The following is a 14092-nucleotide window of genomic DNA, read 5'->3' on the forward strand; positions in this document are numbered from 1 at the left end:
AATAATGACAGTTTTGTCGGAAATATCGATACAGGTTTTTACACGACTAAAATTTTTCCTTATAATTATCGTAAAAATATATTTTCTGTAAACAACGACATTTTCGAATTTATTTTTTACGGAAATTCTTTTACGAAATTATTTTACGTAATTCTTCGTATGTTCAAATTTTTTCAAAAAATTTATCTACAATAAAAAAAAAGAATCCTAAAAAAAAAGATCAAAAATTTATCTAGAATAAAAAAGAAAATATCCGGAGAAAACCATCGACATAATTTCATTATAACTTTAACTTTGAATTTAATTAATCGTTAATTAAATCCGGTGTATCGATCTGCTCACGCAACGTAATTACGCATTGAAATATAATCGTTAGTCTGTTACTAAGAATATCACGATAGGAAGCTATAGCAAGCGATAATTTTCTTTCCTTAATATTTTAATTTCTGTAGATTATTAAAAGGATTAGGAGTATTTAACAACACTGAATCTCGATCTGACGACACTGAATCGATGTTGTATTGAGTGAATACACGAAATCGGTAAATTGAAAGGATTCATCAATTTGATTCAATTCAATTAGAAATAGGCTAAATGAGTTTAATTATTTAAAAATTTATTTTATAGCATGCGCATCATAGATTATATTTGAAGATTATTGCAGTAAATTTTTAGTGGATCGAGACACGCAAGTAGTCACGTAATATCGTTTTCCAAGCTTCTCACGAAATTCAAAAGTAAAAGAAGAGACTACTTTATCCATAAGATGCAAGCTATATCTTCGTTTACGTCGATGTAATATCTCGTAACAGTAATTTGAGTCTAAATTATAAACTATCAAGAAATATCGTCGATTCATCTCTCTTTATCTTGAAAAAAAAAAGAAAAAAAAGAAAAAGATAGGAAAGTAATAATATTAAAAAATAACAATCTCGAATAAACAAGAAAATATAATTTTTCACTTTCCAATAGTAAGTAATAGATAGTATAAATAATAAATAAGTGATACAAATTTAAACAAACATTTTTTATAACTTGTTTTTTTTGGTTTTTTTATTGCACTTTTTTAGTATCTTCAATCGAAATTCCAATTGAATTTTTATTCTTCCACTTGTCCCTCCAGGTTTTATTCCATGGTTGTTGCCATATTCGTTGAGTCGCCTCGGGAGTAGTGCGTGTGCGTTCTTCCCGCGCATGTGTTTTTTTTGGGTGGGAACGTGCAGTCCACGTATATCGATTCGCTTCTTTTAACAGACAGACTTAATTTCGCTTGGGTTTAGTTGTCTCGTATATGTAACATACGTATATACAAATATATATATATATATATATATATATATATATATATATATATATGTACACACATGTACATACATACATACTTACACACATACACAAACATATACACAACATACATACATACATACACGTATTACGCATTCACACATACACGCATATGCATATACATATAGACATTTATACATACATACATGAAAACATATGAATCAAAAGAAAAAAAAATCGACTGATACAGTATATTTACTTTGGAAAGAGACAAAGAAAATAAAAGAAGTAACAAAGAAAATACAATTTTTACGATATACATTTATTACAGATCGTTATCATACAAAAAAAATACAATTTTTTCATGTTTCTCCATTAATAGAAACATTTTTTAGACAGTTATATAATGTGGCCACATTTTTATTCGGATATTTCTTGAACTAAAAGATCACGAAATTTTTATCGCGATCAATATCTAAACGGAAGAGAAGGCACATAGATTAACAGTGAATTTAGAGATCGGTAATTTATCTTGGTACGTATATGTTTTTGTTTTATACACGTAAGAACTTTCTCTCGTTATATTATTTTTTTTTGTTTTTATTTTTTTACTCGCTTACCACGGAAGATATCCAATGAAATTCGTTATATATGTAATCTTATAAAATATTTTATACGTATAATTGAAAAATTGCAATGATGAGAATGTTAAATGTGAAATATAAGCTGACACCGATATACATTTCTAGTCAATATTACATGTAATTAGATCGTATGTTTAATGTAATATTTTCTTTTCTTATAGTTTTCAAACGATTATCGGCTTATGGATCATACACGCATATATATATATATATATATATATATATATATATATATATATACATATAATTGAACATAACTAGTACTTCGTTCTGGAAACAGACGATGATTAAGTGGTCATAAAAAACCACTATACTCTTCTGCCATATATCCATATGATTACTCTCACGAATTCTTAATGTCCTATGCAAATACGTCTTGCTTTTAATTAACGCAATGAGACTTTCGAGAGTCAATATATCGATCGATGGCGTATCGAATAATTCTCGCCGTATAGAAATGCTTTGAATTATGATAATAATAACATTTATTGTTGATTTTCTTTGAACTATAATTCAGTTATAATTTCGATTTCGAATCAATAACAAATTTTATGTTCGTTACTTTCGCCATTCATTATACGCGATGTCTCAGAATATCGGGAAATATTTTAGGGATGATTTCAACGCATCTAAACAATAAAAATAATTCACAGAAACATATTTGATTTTGTTTACGAATTATAGTGGATATGATTTTTAACAAAGTCCATCTGCTTACTTTTACATACAACACTGCTTTTGAATACAACACTGCAAAATATCTTACTAATAAATTTTTTTTCATATGTTCTGATGTTGATTGGATTTGCTGAAAAATTTATTTAATTTTTTCATTTCATTGAATTTCATCAATCTAACGAAAGAACAATTATTGCGATAAAAAAATTCGATTGTAACTCGAAAACGAAGTTAAATAGGACATATTTTTGTATGCATTTTTTTTATTATTTAGATGTGCTTAAATAACCCTTAAAATATCTCCATATTCTTTAGACATTCTGCATAATAATGATAATGATGATGATGATGATGATGATGATGATAATAATAATATATAAGTAATACATATATAGAAGAATATCCGTTTGTGAACAAATTATATTATTTTCGTTTAATTGTTCGATCATCTTAAAGATTTCTTTGTTTCTTTTTATTTATTGTTTTTTATTTTTTTCTTTTTTTTTTTTTAATTTTTGTTTTAGTTTTTATTCTTCTTCTAAAGAAAATTAAAGGCAGTTGTAGCTGTTGAACTGACATACAAAGTTATACATTATACACAGATTAAGTAAAATACTCTTATTCTAAAGAAAGTTCTCGAAAAATAAGAACTCGTTTCAAAAAGACGATACTTATCTTTTATGTTAACGCTAGAGCGTTAAAAAAAATTTTCGTAGAACACCCCTTATTTCGTAACAATATATTATATATATATATATATATATGTATGTATATATTTATATATATATAGGTCTTCTCCTAAAACTACTTTTGTACATACACGAAAGCTTGTCACCGAAAGCCGATCATGTAAATCTAACTCTTTCATATTAATCCTTCCTTTTTTTATATCGATATTAATCGATAGGAACGACAGAGTAATACGGATTTCATACAGATACTTTAGAAAATGTCGGATCGGTTTAAGTTTGACACGCAATGGTCACGATACATCGAAGGCAACAGTGATCTAATTATTATAAATATTTCTCATAATAAATGCACAGTATATAAATATACAGTTAAATACATATATTATAATTTGGCCCCTATATGGGTATATTTGTGTATGTATTTAATATCTTTTTTACTTTTCTTTTTTTTTTTCTTTTCTTTTCTTTTCTTTTCTTTCCATTTCTTTTCTTTTGTTTTCTTTTCTATTCAATTTCATTCGAATTATCGCGTCGGGAAGACGATGTGTGTAATAAAATCTCTAATCTTAGCTTTTTCTTTCATTTCCTTGCTTTTACTTTCCTTGCGTCTATAAACGTATTTCGATGTTTTGTCGATTCTTTTCTATTTGATTTAGTTTTCCTTTTAGAAAGAATCTTCGGCTTCGTCCGTGTCGATCAACGGCAATCTTTCGTATTTCAAGGAATTGCTCATGCCGAGCGGTGTAAACTGCTAGAGCGACATACTTCTGATCTCATTCTCATTGGTATGATCTTGAGGAGTAGTAGGTGTACCTTCAACCAATCCTTCGTCCTCGCCCTCGTCCTCATTCTTCTCTGTGCAATATCTACATCGCATCTTAGCGTCATCGCCAACTTGCACTGAACGAGTTATCACAATCAAGGTTATCAAGCTGATAACGAAAAGTCCCGACGGTACGATGATAGCGATAAGCAACTCGGTTTTTGTCTTGTTCAGATCGAAACGTGCCACAACAAAGAACGAGTCGTTCTGCAAAATGCAATGTTAAGTTACTTTTACTTTATTTCTTTTTCTTTTTTTTCTTTCTTTCTTAAAAACGATCGAGAATGAACATAAATGATTTTTTTCTTTTGCAATTACGTGATTGCAAACTAACTTTATTTTAGTTTGCTTTGTTCTGCTCGAATATAGATAAAAATTAAAAACTAGCAAGTTCACTTTGCAATTAAAGTAATTGCATTTTGCCATAATGTAATGAATGTCATGTCGTACATATGTAAGTTAATTATATTCTCTCTCTCTCTCTCTCTCTCTCTTTCTCTCTCTCTCTCTCTCTCTCTCTCTCTCTCTCTCTCTCTCTCTCTCTCTCTCTGTCTTTTTCTCCCTTTATCTTTATCTCTCTTTTTATTACTATTATTTGCGATACAATAACGAATAAAAAATAATCGATATTGATAAAGAAAATGTATATAAACGATAAATTTATGTTTGATTATAATATTAAGATGCATACTGTGTATGAATGAAAAATTTCGTGGTTTGATACACAAGGAAAATGGATCGTCATTTTTAATTCATCCCACAATTGTTCCACATTCATCGTGCAACGCTTCGAAGCGTATTCGATTGCATTTAAACCACTTCGTATTCTGTTATTGCGAGTACATATTAAATCCGAGCAAAAGGTGTTTATCCTTATCGAATCCGATGTATATATATACACATAGACACGTAAATATACACATGTTTGTGTGTATTGTATCAGGAAGACAGTAAAATAGTATATTAGCACATTAATTGTATTGAAAACCAATTTTGCTTAAAAATTTACAAATTATACTTATTTGTCGGTATCAAACGTTTTTCATATTTTCTTTTCTTTTTTCATAAATAAAAAATAAATCGTAATTCTCTGTGATAATCTTTTTCATTTTTTCTTATAAGAAAATAAATAACGAATCTTTTAAATGTCTAATAAGTAAGACGAAATAAATCTAAGAGCAATGGATTAAATATAGTTCATAGTCATCGTGTTAAAAAATCCTCACGATTACATCAAGAATCGAAAAAAATGATATTGGGTTATTTATTTCTGTTTTTTTTTTCTTTTTCATGTCTCACAGAACATTATCGTAAAAATTATTTCATCCTCGAAATAGTAGACATTTTTTTATTGTAAATACTAGTTGCTTTTTCTTTGTGATAGAATCACAAGGTACGGAAATAAACAAGGATTCGCAAGAGGGATTCGATGTCTCTCTAGGGGAAGATAAAGGAGATAGTAGTACCAAAGGAAAAGAGATAGTAGGAAAGATATTTCTTAAGAGCAAGCAAACTCACCTTTTTGTAATAACAGGGATATCTACTTTGAGCCGTTTGATTGTCGCCATCTCGTCCGTGACTTTTAAGGAAATCACGACACTCACCCTTAAGAGTGTTGACGCAACCCTCCAGGTTGATGTACAAACGCGAATTGTTGTAGATTGTAAGTGATCGTTGGGCGGGCATGTAAGCATTTTCTGAATCGACGGGATACTGAAGACTTTCCTCGTAAATATTGAGAAAACTTGTAAAATTGACATAGTGTTCGGGAATTGTGATTTTATTCAAAGACGTGCCGTTAACGCAATCTTCCGTTCTAAAACATATTAATCATGTGATGAATGTGTATAATATAACTTTTATACATATTATAATTTTTAATTACATTGATTTTAAATTATTACATGATTTTAAAAAATAACTAAGAAAAAGGGGTGGAATGATAGAAAGTTAATATGTTGGGTATTTGTGGAAACCTGAGTAAAGGATAACTTCGTGTTTTTTCTTAGAGTTGAATTGAACAAATCGGTATGTCGAAACGACATCCATAAAAATTTTACGCGTCGTCCTACACAGAAAAATGAAGGAAATATTAGAGAATCGAGTATAGTCCGCAGGGATCAATGGTTGCTATGGAAATACCCTTAATACTTTTTTATCTAGTAAGAAAAGGATCTATGACTCACTACGATGTGCAATATACTTCTGAATGATAATATCGAATGAAATGTAATTAAAAGAGAACTTATTTAGGAAACAGGAAATACGTTCCTTGTATTAATGATCTCGAGATCATCTTATAAAATAGCACTTTCTTGAATTTTTATCATTTATTTACTCCTGCGTAAGACATTATATTATTGATATTGAGGGACTCTGTCTTAATAGCAACGATGATTTCTTTGATAAATGTTTCCCCTCTTTTACATTCTATCGTTGTTTCTAAATGATACACGTTGAATACACGTTCTTGAATTTATTTTATGCTATTCGTTGCAAATGATGCATCATTTCCGTGGGAAAACAAGTAGCAATCAATAATTCGAATCTCCGGTTGAGCTATCCATCATCGTTGATAATAAATTTAAAGAAATTTTTCTACGCTACATTGAAACTAAAATTCATTTTCCCCGAGTAATTGATTCGAATATCGCGTAGTATTATCGATGACAAGAACGATAAGTCGTAAATATTATGAAACGATAATTTACGATTGAAATTGACATTTTGTTTGAATTTAGAGATATTCGTATTCATACCTAATGATGTTTCCTTTTTTGCTAACCATTAGACAACTTGCAACGATGCTACCACTTTCTTCATCCCAAATCTTCACCGGATCTGTTAGTCTCGTACCAGGCAAATTTCCATTAGCTTTATTCAGTGCTAAGCCATGAGAACACTTAGCCGTGATGACGTTATCGTCTTGCATGAGAAAGACGTTGATATCGTTCGTGATTATCTTAGGGCAGTATCGATCGCACGAGAAAGGCTTCTTGATTTTCGTACATCTCGAATTCTGGCAACTGAAGAAGCCATTAAGTTTCATATTATCTTTCTCACTGTCGACCATGATACCGTCCGCCTTATGATGACAAAGCATCAATTCGCTCATATTCGAGCAATGTCCTAAACTGCAATTGAACACACCCGAGAGTGTGCTACATTCGCTGCCATTATTGCAATTGTATTTCTTCAGATTTCCCATGTTCACCTGGAAAACGGGCAAATAAAGAAGATAGATTAGATTCGTTTCAATCGATTCGTTGTGATCGTTCGACCATAAAAAAGAGAAAGAGAAAGAGACAGAGAGAGAGAGGGAGAGAGAGAGAGGGAGATAGAGAGAGATAGATAAAGAGAGAAAGAAATAGAGGACAAAGGCGAGGACAGATAAAGCTAATAAAAACTAATCATCGATTTTTAGTAAAAAGATCTAATCCCATTTTTCTAAATGGAATATATATGAACTACTTGTCATGTTTATAGTGAGTATCACGTATTTGTGAATAGTATTTTTTCTTAAATGTTCGTGTGAAAGTGCACACCCTCCAATTTCTATGTACATACATATATACATAGATAAACGGATAAGCGAAAGAAACAGAATGGCCGAAAATTTTGGTTATTTTTGGACAGCTTGTATGTTATCCATCGAAATCTTTGTTAACCTATCTCTCGAAAATAAATGGTTTTATTACGATCATTGAGAATGATAATGTCATAAATTGATTAATTGAAAGAATGGAGATCGGTGAATTAAAAAGAAAAATAATAAAATAAAATATCGATAGAAATAATTTTGTTTAATCTCAAAGCATTTCAATTAACTTCAAAATACGCTTTTGTATTCTTTACGAAAATCAATCTCGAACATTGATCTGTTTTTTTTTCTTTTTCTTCTTCCTTTTCTTTTTTTTCTTTTTTTTTTCTTTCATGCTCATTCGTTCTATCAACGAATTCTTTGTTAAAAAACATTTATTCTTGCTCTTTCTATAGAAAGATACTAATCATCGATTTTTAGTAAAATAAACAGAAAGATGAATTATATATCTATATGAAACAACGATCGACGAGGAAGAGGATATTAAGTAAATTATGTTTTTTTTTTTTAAAAAAGCACTCGAACTATAATATTCCTTTGATTAGCCTCTGACACAAAAGTTTTCAAAGTGAATTCATCACTCCGATGTACCTGCCTATTATAAAATTTGACTATATAGGATTAGTATAATATAACTTGTTTTCTTCGTTAGCTACGCGTATCTTCCCACCTTCTCATGGTCATATTTTTTATAATTTTATTTAAAAAAGAAAGGAAAAGAAAATACTGGATACTTAATTACGAAAATAGAAAAATTTTGCTCTCTCTTTCTCTCTCTCTCTCTCTTTCGTTCGTTCATTTAAATATATGGATAGAAGTCGAAATAATAAGGAAAATATACAATAAATTATCATTGATTCAAAAAAAGGTATCGGGTTTAGTCATATTTTCATGACATATTAGATAATGTAAATGATTTTTCGTAGATGATAAAGGATTATTGTATCTGTTTATATATGTATATGTATGTGCCAATTCAAATGAAACGTAAAGCGTTCTCGTGATTTTCTTTCTCGGATTAAAAGTTTCTTCACGTAAAACGTATTTAATCGATAACCATTTGCACTTAGTATATCGGATTAGAGAAAATTCCTTCGAATAGGAACTTTTCCACGATCGTACCTTTTAATCCGTGATGATATATATATTTTTGCCAAAAACATCGAAAACCGAAAAAAACGATAAAAAAAGAACTCTTCTTTATCTTATAAAAGTTTTATCTATTATGGTTTCGATTACTTTTCGTTGGTAGTATTTGAGCTGCCATCGTTATTTTGCTACTCGTAGAGTGATAGGATCATCCATTTTATGCGAAGGCTCGTGCTACTTCTTGAAATACGAAAAATAAAATGTTTCCAGGATATTTATCCGAGCTTTTTTCTCTTTTTTCTTTCTTTTTTCTTTTTTTTTAATTCTATTAACACGAAAATTTATCGATAAAGAATAAACGTAAATTCTTAAGGAAAGAAAAAGAAAACATTTGGCTCTTTTTCTTCTTTTCTTTTTTTTTCTTTCCTTGTTTTCGTTTCATTCGCTTACTTGAGGACAAGAGATGCTATTGAACTTGGTGCAATTTTCAAAGATGACGTCCGTGCCATTCTGTCTGACCGTTGCGTGAATTTGGGGACAAAAGCCGGTAGTTTTCGTCAAACACCATTCACCGCAACTCGCCCATATACAGTTATTTACTAGAGTGGCATTAACTGTTTGGCACATTACCGGATCGGGATCTATACCTGCATGAAAAGCTCTGCAAATAATTTAGCGAGTCTCATTAGAATTCTGTCTATCTGCTTGTCCGTTTATTTGTCTGTCTGCCATTAAATTCTTTTCGTTGATCATTATGTTAAATAATTTAAAGAATAAAAAGAATAATTCTTTAATTAATTGATAAATTTAAAAACTTCCTTTTTCTCTCGAAATTTGATTATTCGCGTTTTAAAAGTTATCTTTTAATTAAGAATTTTAAACGATGTTTTTTATTTTTTCTTTTTTTTCTTTTTTATATCTTACATCGATTATCCTATATGCTTATTAGATGATGCATATTATAATCGAATATAATTTTCAAATATTCCTAATTCTAATTGTCATTGTCGATCTAATATATTTACATTATAAAATGAGATTAGATTATAGATGTTTACCTGTGCGACGGCATATAAATCGCAACGCTGAGGTAAACTAAAGCCACGCAACTGATGACAATGGTGAATTGGCAAAAGCAGATACTGCCGCATATCCTGCGATCCTGTTCCGGTATTAAACGACGCTTGTGTTTCCGTCCCATAGTGAGTTAAATACTTTTGTAATTTACACTGACAATCTTAAGATGCCTCTGGATTGTATTTTAAAGAAAAATTAAAATCCGTGAAACGAATATTTGTTAAAAGTGGATTATGGTAATCCTTCGAAGAATGATCTCTCTCTCTTTCTCTCTCATTGATTCACGATATTAGAGAAAGAACGAATATTAAGAAGAATGAATGCAAGTACGAATGCGAATTAAAACTTTCTCCGACATCGATTGAAAACTATTTTGTTACGACATAAAAATTTTACGAAGAACCGGAAACCTTTTAAAGTTGTATTATCTTCCTTCTCTTTCTCTCTCTCTCTCTCTCTCTCTCTCTCTCTCTCTATTTCTCTCTCTCTCCCTTATATATTTTTTGTATTTCCTTACTACTTCGTTCATCCACTACACGTTCTGACTTTTATTCGTCTGACGTCATATTCGTAGAAGCGACGAACGTTATCCATCTGTCGTAGGTAATTTTCGTGGAAATTCTGAATAATCGTTAAAAGAAAACTACCCGGTCAATTCTAAGATCCGATAAAAATCAAGGACCCTAAAAAAATTTGTGAAACTTTCAACGCTCGCATTACTCTTCTTCTATGTCCTTTTTTCTCTTTTTATTGTCTTCTTTTTCTTTTCGTCTTTCCTATTACCGTATCATAGCGATACTCTTAAGGCAATTACCACGTGTTAACTTCATTAAACAAGGCGTCGATATAAACAGATGCACTCCACCGGATGACGTACAATTAAGTACTCGTAATCCCATTACCGCATAAGAGAGAGAGAGAGAGAGAGAGAGAGAGAGAGAGAGAGAGAGAGAGAGAGAGAGAGAAAGAGAGAGAGAGAGAGAGAGGGAGAGAGAGAGATAAAGTACTGCAATTTTGCGAGGATGGCCTTTTATCGATCGAAAGGAAAGTCACAATGTTTGTCCGGTATAAATCGAGAGACACTTTCGAACGATCGAATTCTACGAAGTTCGATATTTTTCTTTCCTTAGAAATGGCAAAATGTCGTTTTACCTCGTTTAGATCGTGAGAACGATAATTACGTATACATCTAGATGAATATCGTTCAAGCGAAAACTCATAAGTTGGCCTCGTTGCACGTTCGTATAGTCTTCGAATGTCATAGATAACCTTGGATCGAGCGATCAACCTTTCGCACTATCGCAGACGGCGAGGATACACTAGACCTTCTTCCTCGATTTAATATCGCATGTTTGATGACGATTCGCTTTATGCAATAAAAATTCACGAGCTTCGCGAAATTCTTTTTACTATTTGTTCTTTTCTCTTTTTTCTTTTTTTTTTGTTTTTATTTCTTTTTTCGTTCGTCGTTTCGATTTAAAAAATTTTTGTTTCTTTAAATAGAATCTTATTACCTTAATTTTTCGTGTTTCATCAACGAGACGAAGATCGAAAGTCACATAAAATGGAGATTAGTCTTAGTGATAATTTCATTCGTGAATACGTCTCGGAAATCGTCAATTTTACGGAGTCCGCGATCTTATCATTTTTCGTGATGTACCCTCGTGACTTTTATTAACCGTTGTAATTAACGTCCTGATTAAAAGGCTTCGAATAAGCATGAAGAACGATGCCGAAAATACGATCGAAAGATCGATCTTGAAACGTTTCACTTTTGAAACGTCAACGTAACCGATATCATTCGTTGATATTACAAGATCGTATGATCTACGAATTAACTTCTATACATGACGGTTGTTTTTTGATTATATATAAAAAAGAAAAAGGGAAAGAAAAAAGAAATTCACAAGTTTGTACGCGAGAAATGAAATCGCCGAAACGACTTTTTACTTTTTTTACTTTCGATTTTGAAATTTTTCCGGCACTTGATTAATAATTTTCTTTCGAAAGGTCTCAATTTTTGACATTAAATTGTTTAACAACACGTCGAACGAGATTCCTCGAAGGGATCTTCAAGATTTTCTTTTCATTCCCATCCATCCTTCACAAATTTCGCAATTGTTTTTAAGAAACGATGATCCATCGGAGAAAAAGAGATCGCGTCGATCAAGAAGCTCGAACGTACGCGAGGCACCCGTTCAACCTCGAAGACTGTTTGAAAACAAGGTCTGCAGGCCGACGTATACCTTGCAAGCTCTTCACATACTGAGCTTGCGCCGTGGCAACTCTTTATGTGGGTAGCCAGCGACATAAATGTTCCCCCATAATACGGCTTAAAACTTAAACGTTCGCTTGGGAAAAGTTAGAATGCTATACGTAAAACCTTATCCAAGTTGAATGTGTTTCCTTTTTGTATAAAAAATTGACAAATACGATCGAGCTTTTCAAATATATTTTCAATCTGATTGAGCATTCGATTGATTTTATTCTTTTTCCAAATTTTTTTTTCTAATTTCTTTTTTCTTTTTTTCTTTTTTTCTTTTTTATTTTCTTTTTATTTTTATTCTCGAACTTGATTTTTCGAAAGATACAAAATATAAGAAAGGATATATTTTTTCTTTTCGTATCTTTCGAAACGATGATTACGCAAAAATAACAAAATAATTATACGAATTAATAATTGATAATATAATAACGCTGTTATCTCAATAATCGATAAGCCCTGCCGAGATTATGAAAGAATATTTCTCCGGTTTCACATCATCCGATCTATTAAAATGTATTAAGCTTTCATCGTCAGATAAGGGAAATTCAATAGCGTTTAATGAAAACAATCTTTTCAATGTAAAAATAAATGGATTATTCGAATTACCTAACTCTATGAGGTATAAAGAGAAAAATTTTTCTATGAAATTCATGAACGATGATTCATTTCTATATATTGAATTAAGTTCAACAGATAATCCTTGTGCCAAATAGTATAAACAAAGTAGCACCATATCCAACAGGTCGTTTTCTATAAAAATACAAGTGTTTAGATAAATGTGTGTATGTGTAGAAAATAGAAGAATAACGAGGCACGTGTAAAATACATATATATTATCTTATATAATAGTTTTCTTTTAAAGAAAAACATTTTTCCCTATGTATTTTTATTAAACGGAATCATACAATTCTTGTTCTTATTTACAATAGTCCTTTAGTGTCGCAGGGCATATATTTTATTATTTATACAATATGCTATTTACAATATATATCCAGATTTAATCATTCGTAGATAATGAAGCTGCGAAAGAATCTCTTTCAGTAGATCGTTGAAAATAGTCGAATAGCGAAAAGGGAAGCGTTTATTTCAAGAGTATTCGTGGTAATTTTTATTAAAATTATTTACAGAGAGAGAGGGAGAGAGGGAAAAAGGGAAAGAGAGAGAAAGAGACGATGGAGGAAATAGTCATAGGAGAGGTAAAGCGACGGAAGGAGTTAGAAAGGATCGATATCGGAGTTAAAAGTTTATAATAAGTGCAAAGACGCATTATTATTATCTATTAAATAAGAAGAAAATATAAGGATAGAAATAGATAGATAAATAGATAGATATAATTGAGTGTATGATAAAGAGGAAAGAGAAAGTAAAAGCTTTACGTTAGTTACATAACTATTTGTAGAAATGAATTTCACATGCACTGCCGTTCTCTAACTTACTATAGCATTTATGTAAACCTTGCCCTATGGATTCTAAACCTTGCAGAAATAATTGAATAACTCTATTACCATTGTCTCAAAATAACTTATGCAATATTTTCCTAATATTAAACTCGAGAAAACGTTATGTATCGTTGTTTTTTCATCGGATTGATCTTTCTTTTTGTTATCACTCGCCGTTTTTTAATCATAAACAACTACGGCCTAACAAGGTACGTACGTATGGACTTATCGATCTGATGAATCGAACAATTGGCACTAAAATACAAACATTCTTACGGCAACACATTGATATGATTTAAGAACGGACCTTTTCAAAAGAATTTTTTAAATCTCGATACTTCGTCGTTAAAATGCTTCATCTTCGATGATATTTGTTAGGTATATTAAATTAATCGTGGAAAAGGAAAAAAAAAGAAAATTGACGAAGGAGGCCCATAAAATAAAACAATTATGTCTTTCTATCGTTTATCAAATCCTTTTCCACGTTTATAATATGCAA

At 30.7% G+C, this 14092-nt stretch overlaps 2 protein-coding genes across 3 annotated transcripts in view; one reads left to right on the plus strand and one right to left on the minus strand.

Moving 5' to 3' along the window:
* LOC146872979 (cilia- and flagella-associated protein 298-like) overlaps positions 1-14092 on the plus strand; it is a 34300-nt gene that overhangs the window by 4256 nt on the left and 15952 nt on the right. The window lies entirely within an intron of this gene.
* On the minus strand, positions 3333-12086 carry Teh4 (tipE homolog 4 phospholipid transfer protein). 2 transcript variants are annotated; one of them, XM_085657012.1, is made up of 6 exons: positions 11403-12086; positions 9870-10060; positions 9262-9472; positions 6881-7335; positions 5640-5937; positions 3333-4328 (listed from the first exon to the last, which is right to left on the minus strand). In XM_085657012.1, exons 2-6 carry the CDS (start codon positions 10010-10012, stop codon positions 4050-4052), a joined length of 1386 nt encoding a protein of 461 aa, XP_085513138.1. In that variant the 5' UTR covers positions 10013-10060; positions 11403-12086; the 3' UTR covers positions 3333-4049. The 2 variants fall into 2 exon arrangements, with proteins under 2 accessions (XP_085513138.1, XP_035736973.1); XM_035881080.2 differs by having other exon boundaries at positions 11041-12086.

Source organism: Vespa mandarinia, chromosome 5 (assembly GCF_050613455.1).
Source record: "Vespa mandarinia isolate Hongniang chromosome 5, ASM5061345v1, whole genome shotgun sequence".
In the NCBI taxonomy this organism is placed as follows: domain Eukaryota; kingdom Metazoa; phylum Arthropoda; class Insecta; order Hymenoptera; family Vespidae; genus Vespa; species Vespa mandarinia.

What these genes read in the sequence shown, in the direction of transcription:
- Teh4 (XM_085657012.1), bottom strand. Translation starts at nt 10,012, where the DNA reads ATGGGACGGAAACACAAGCGTCGTTTAATACCGGAACAGGATCGCAGG. An exon ending in ATTTATATGCCGTCGCACAG is followed by an intron (nt 9,473 to 9,869) that starts GTAAACATCTAT and finishes AATTATTTGCAG; the next exon opens with AGCTTTTCATGCAGGTATAG. An exon ending in ATAGCATCTCTTGTCCTCAA is followed by an intron (nt 7,336 to 9,261) that starts GTAAGCGAATGA and finishes CCCGTTTTCCAG; the next exon opens with GTGAACATGGGAAATCTGAA.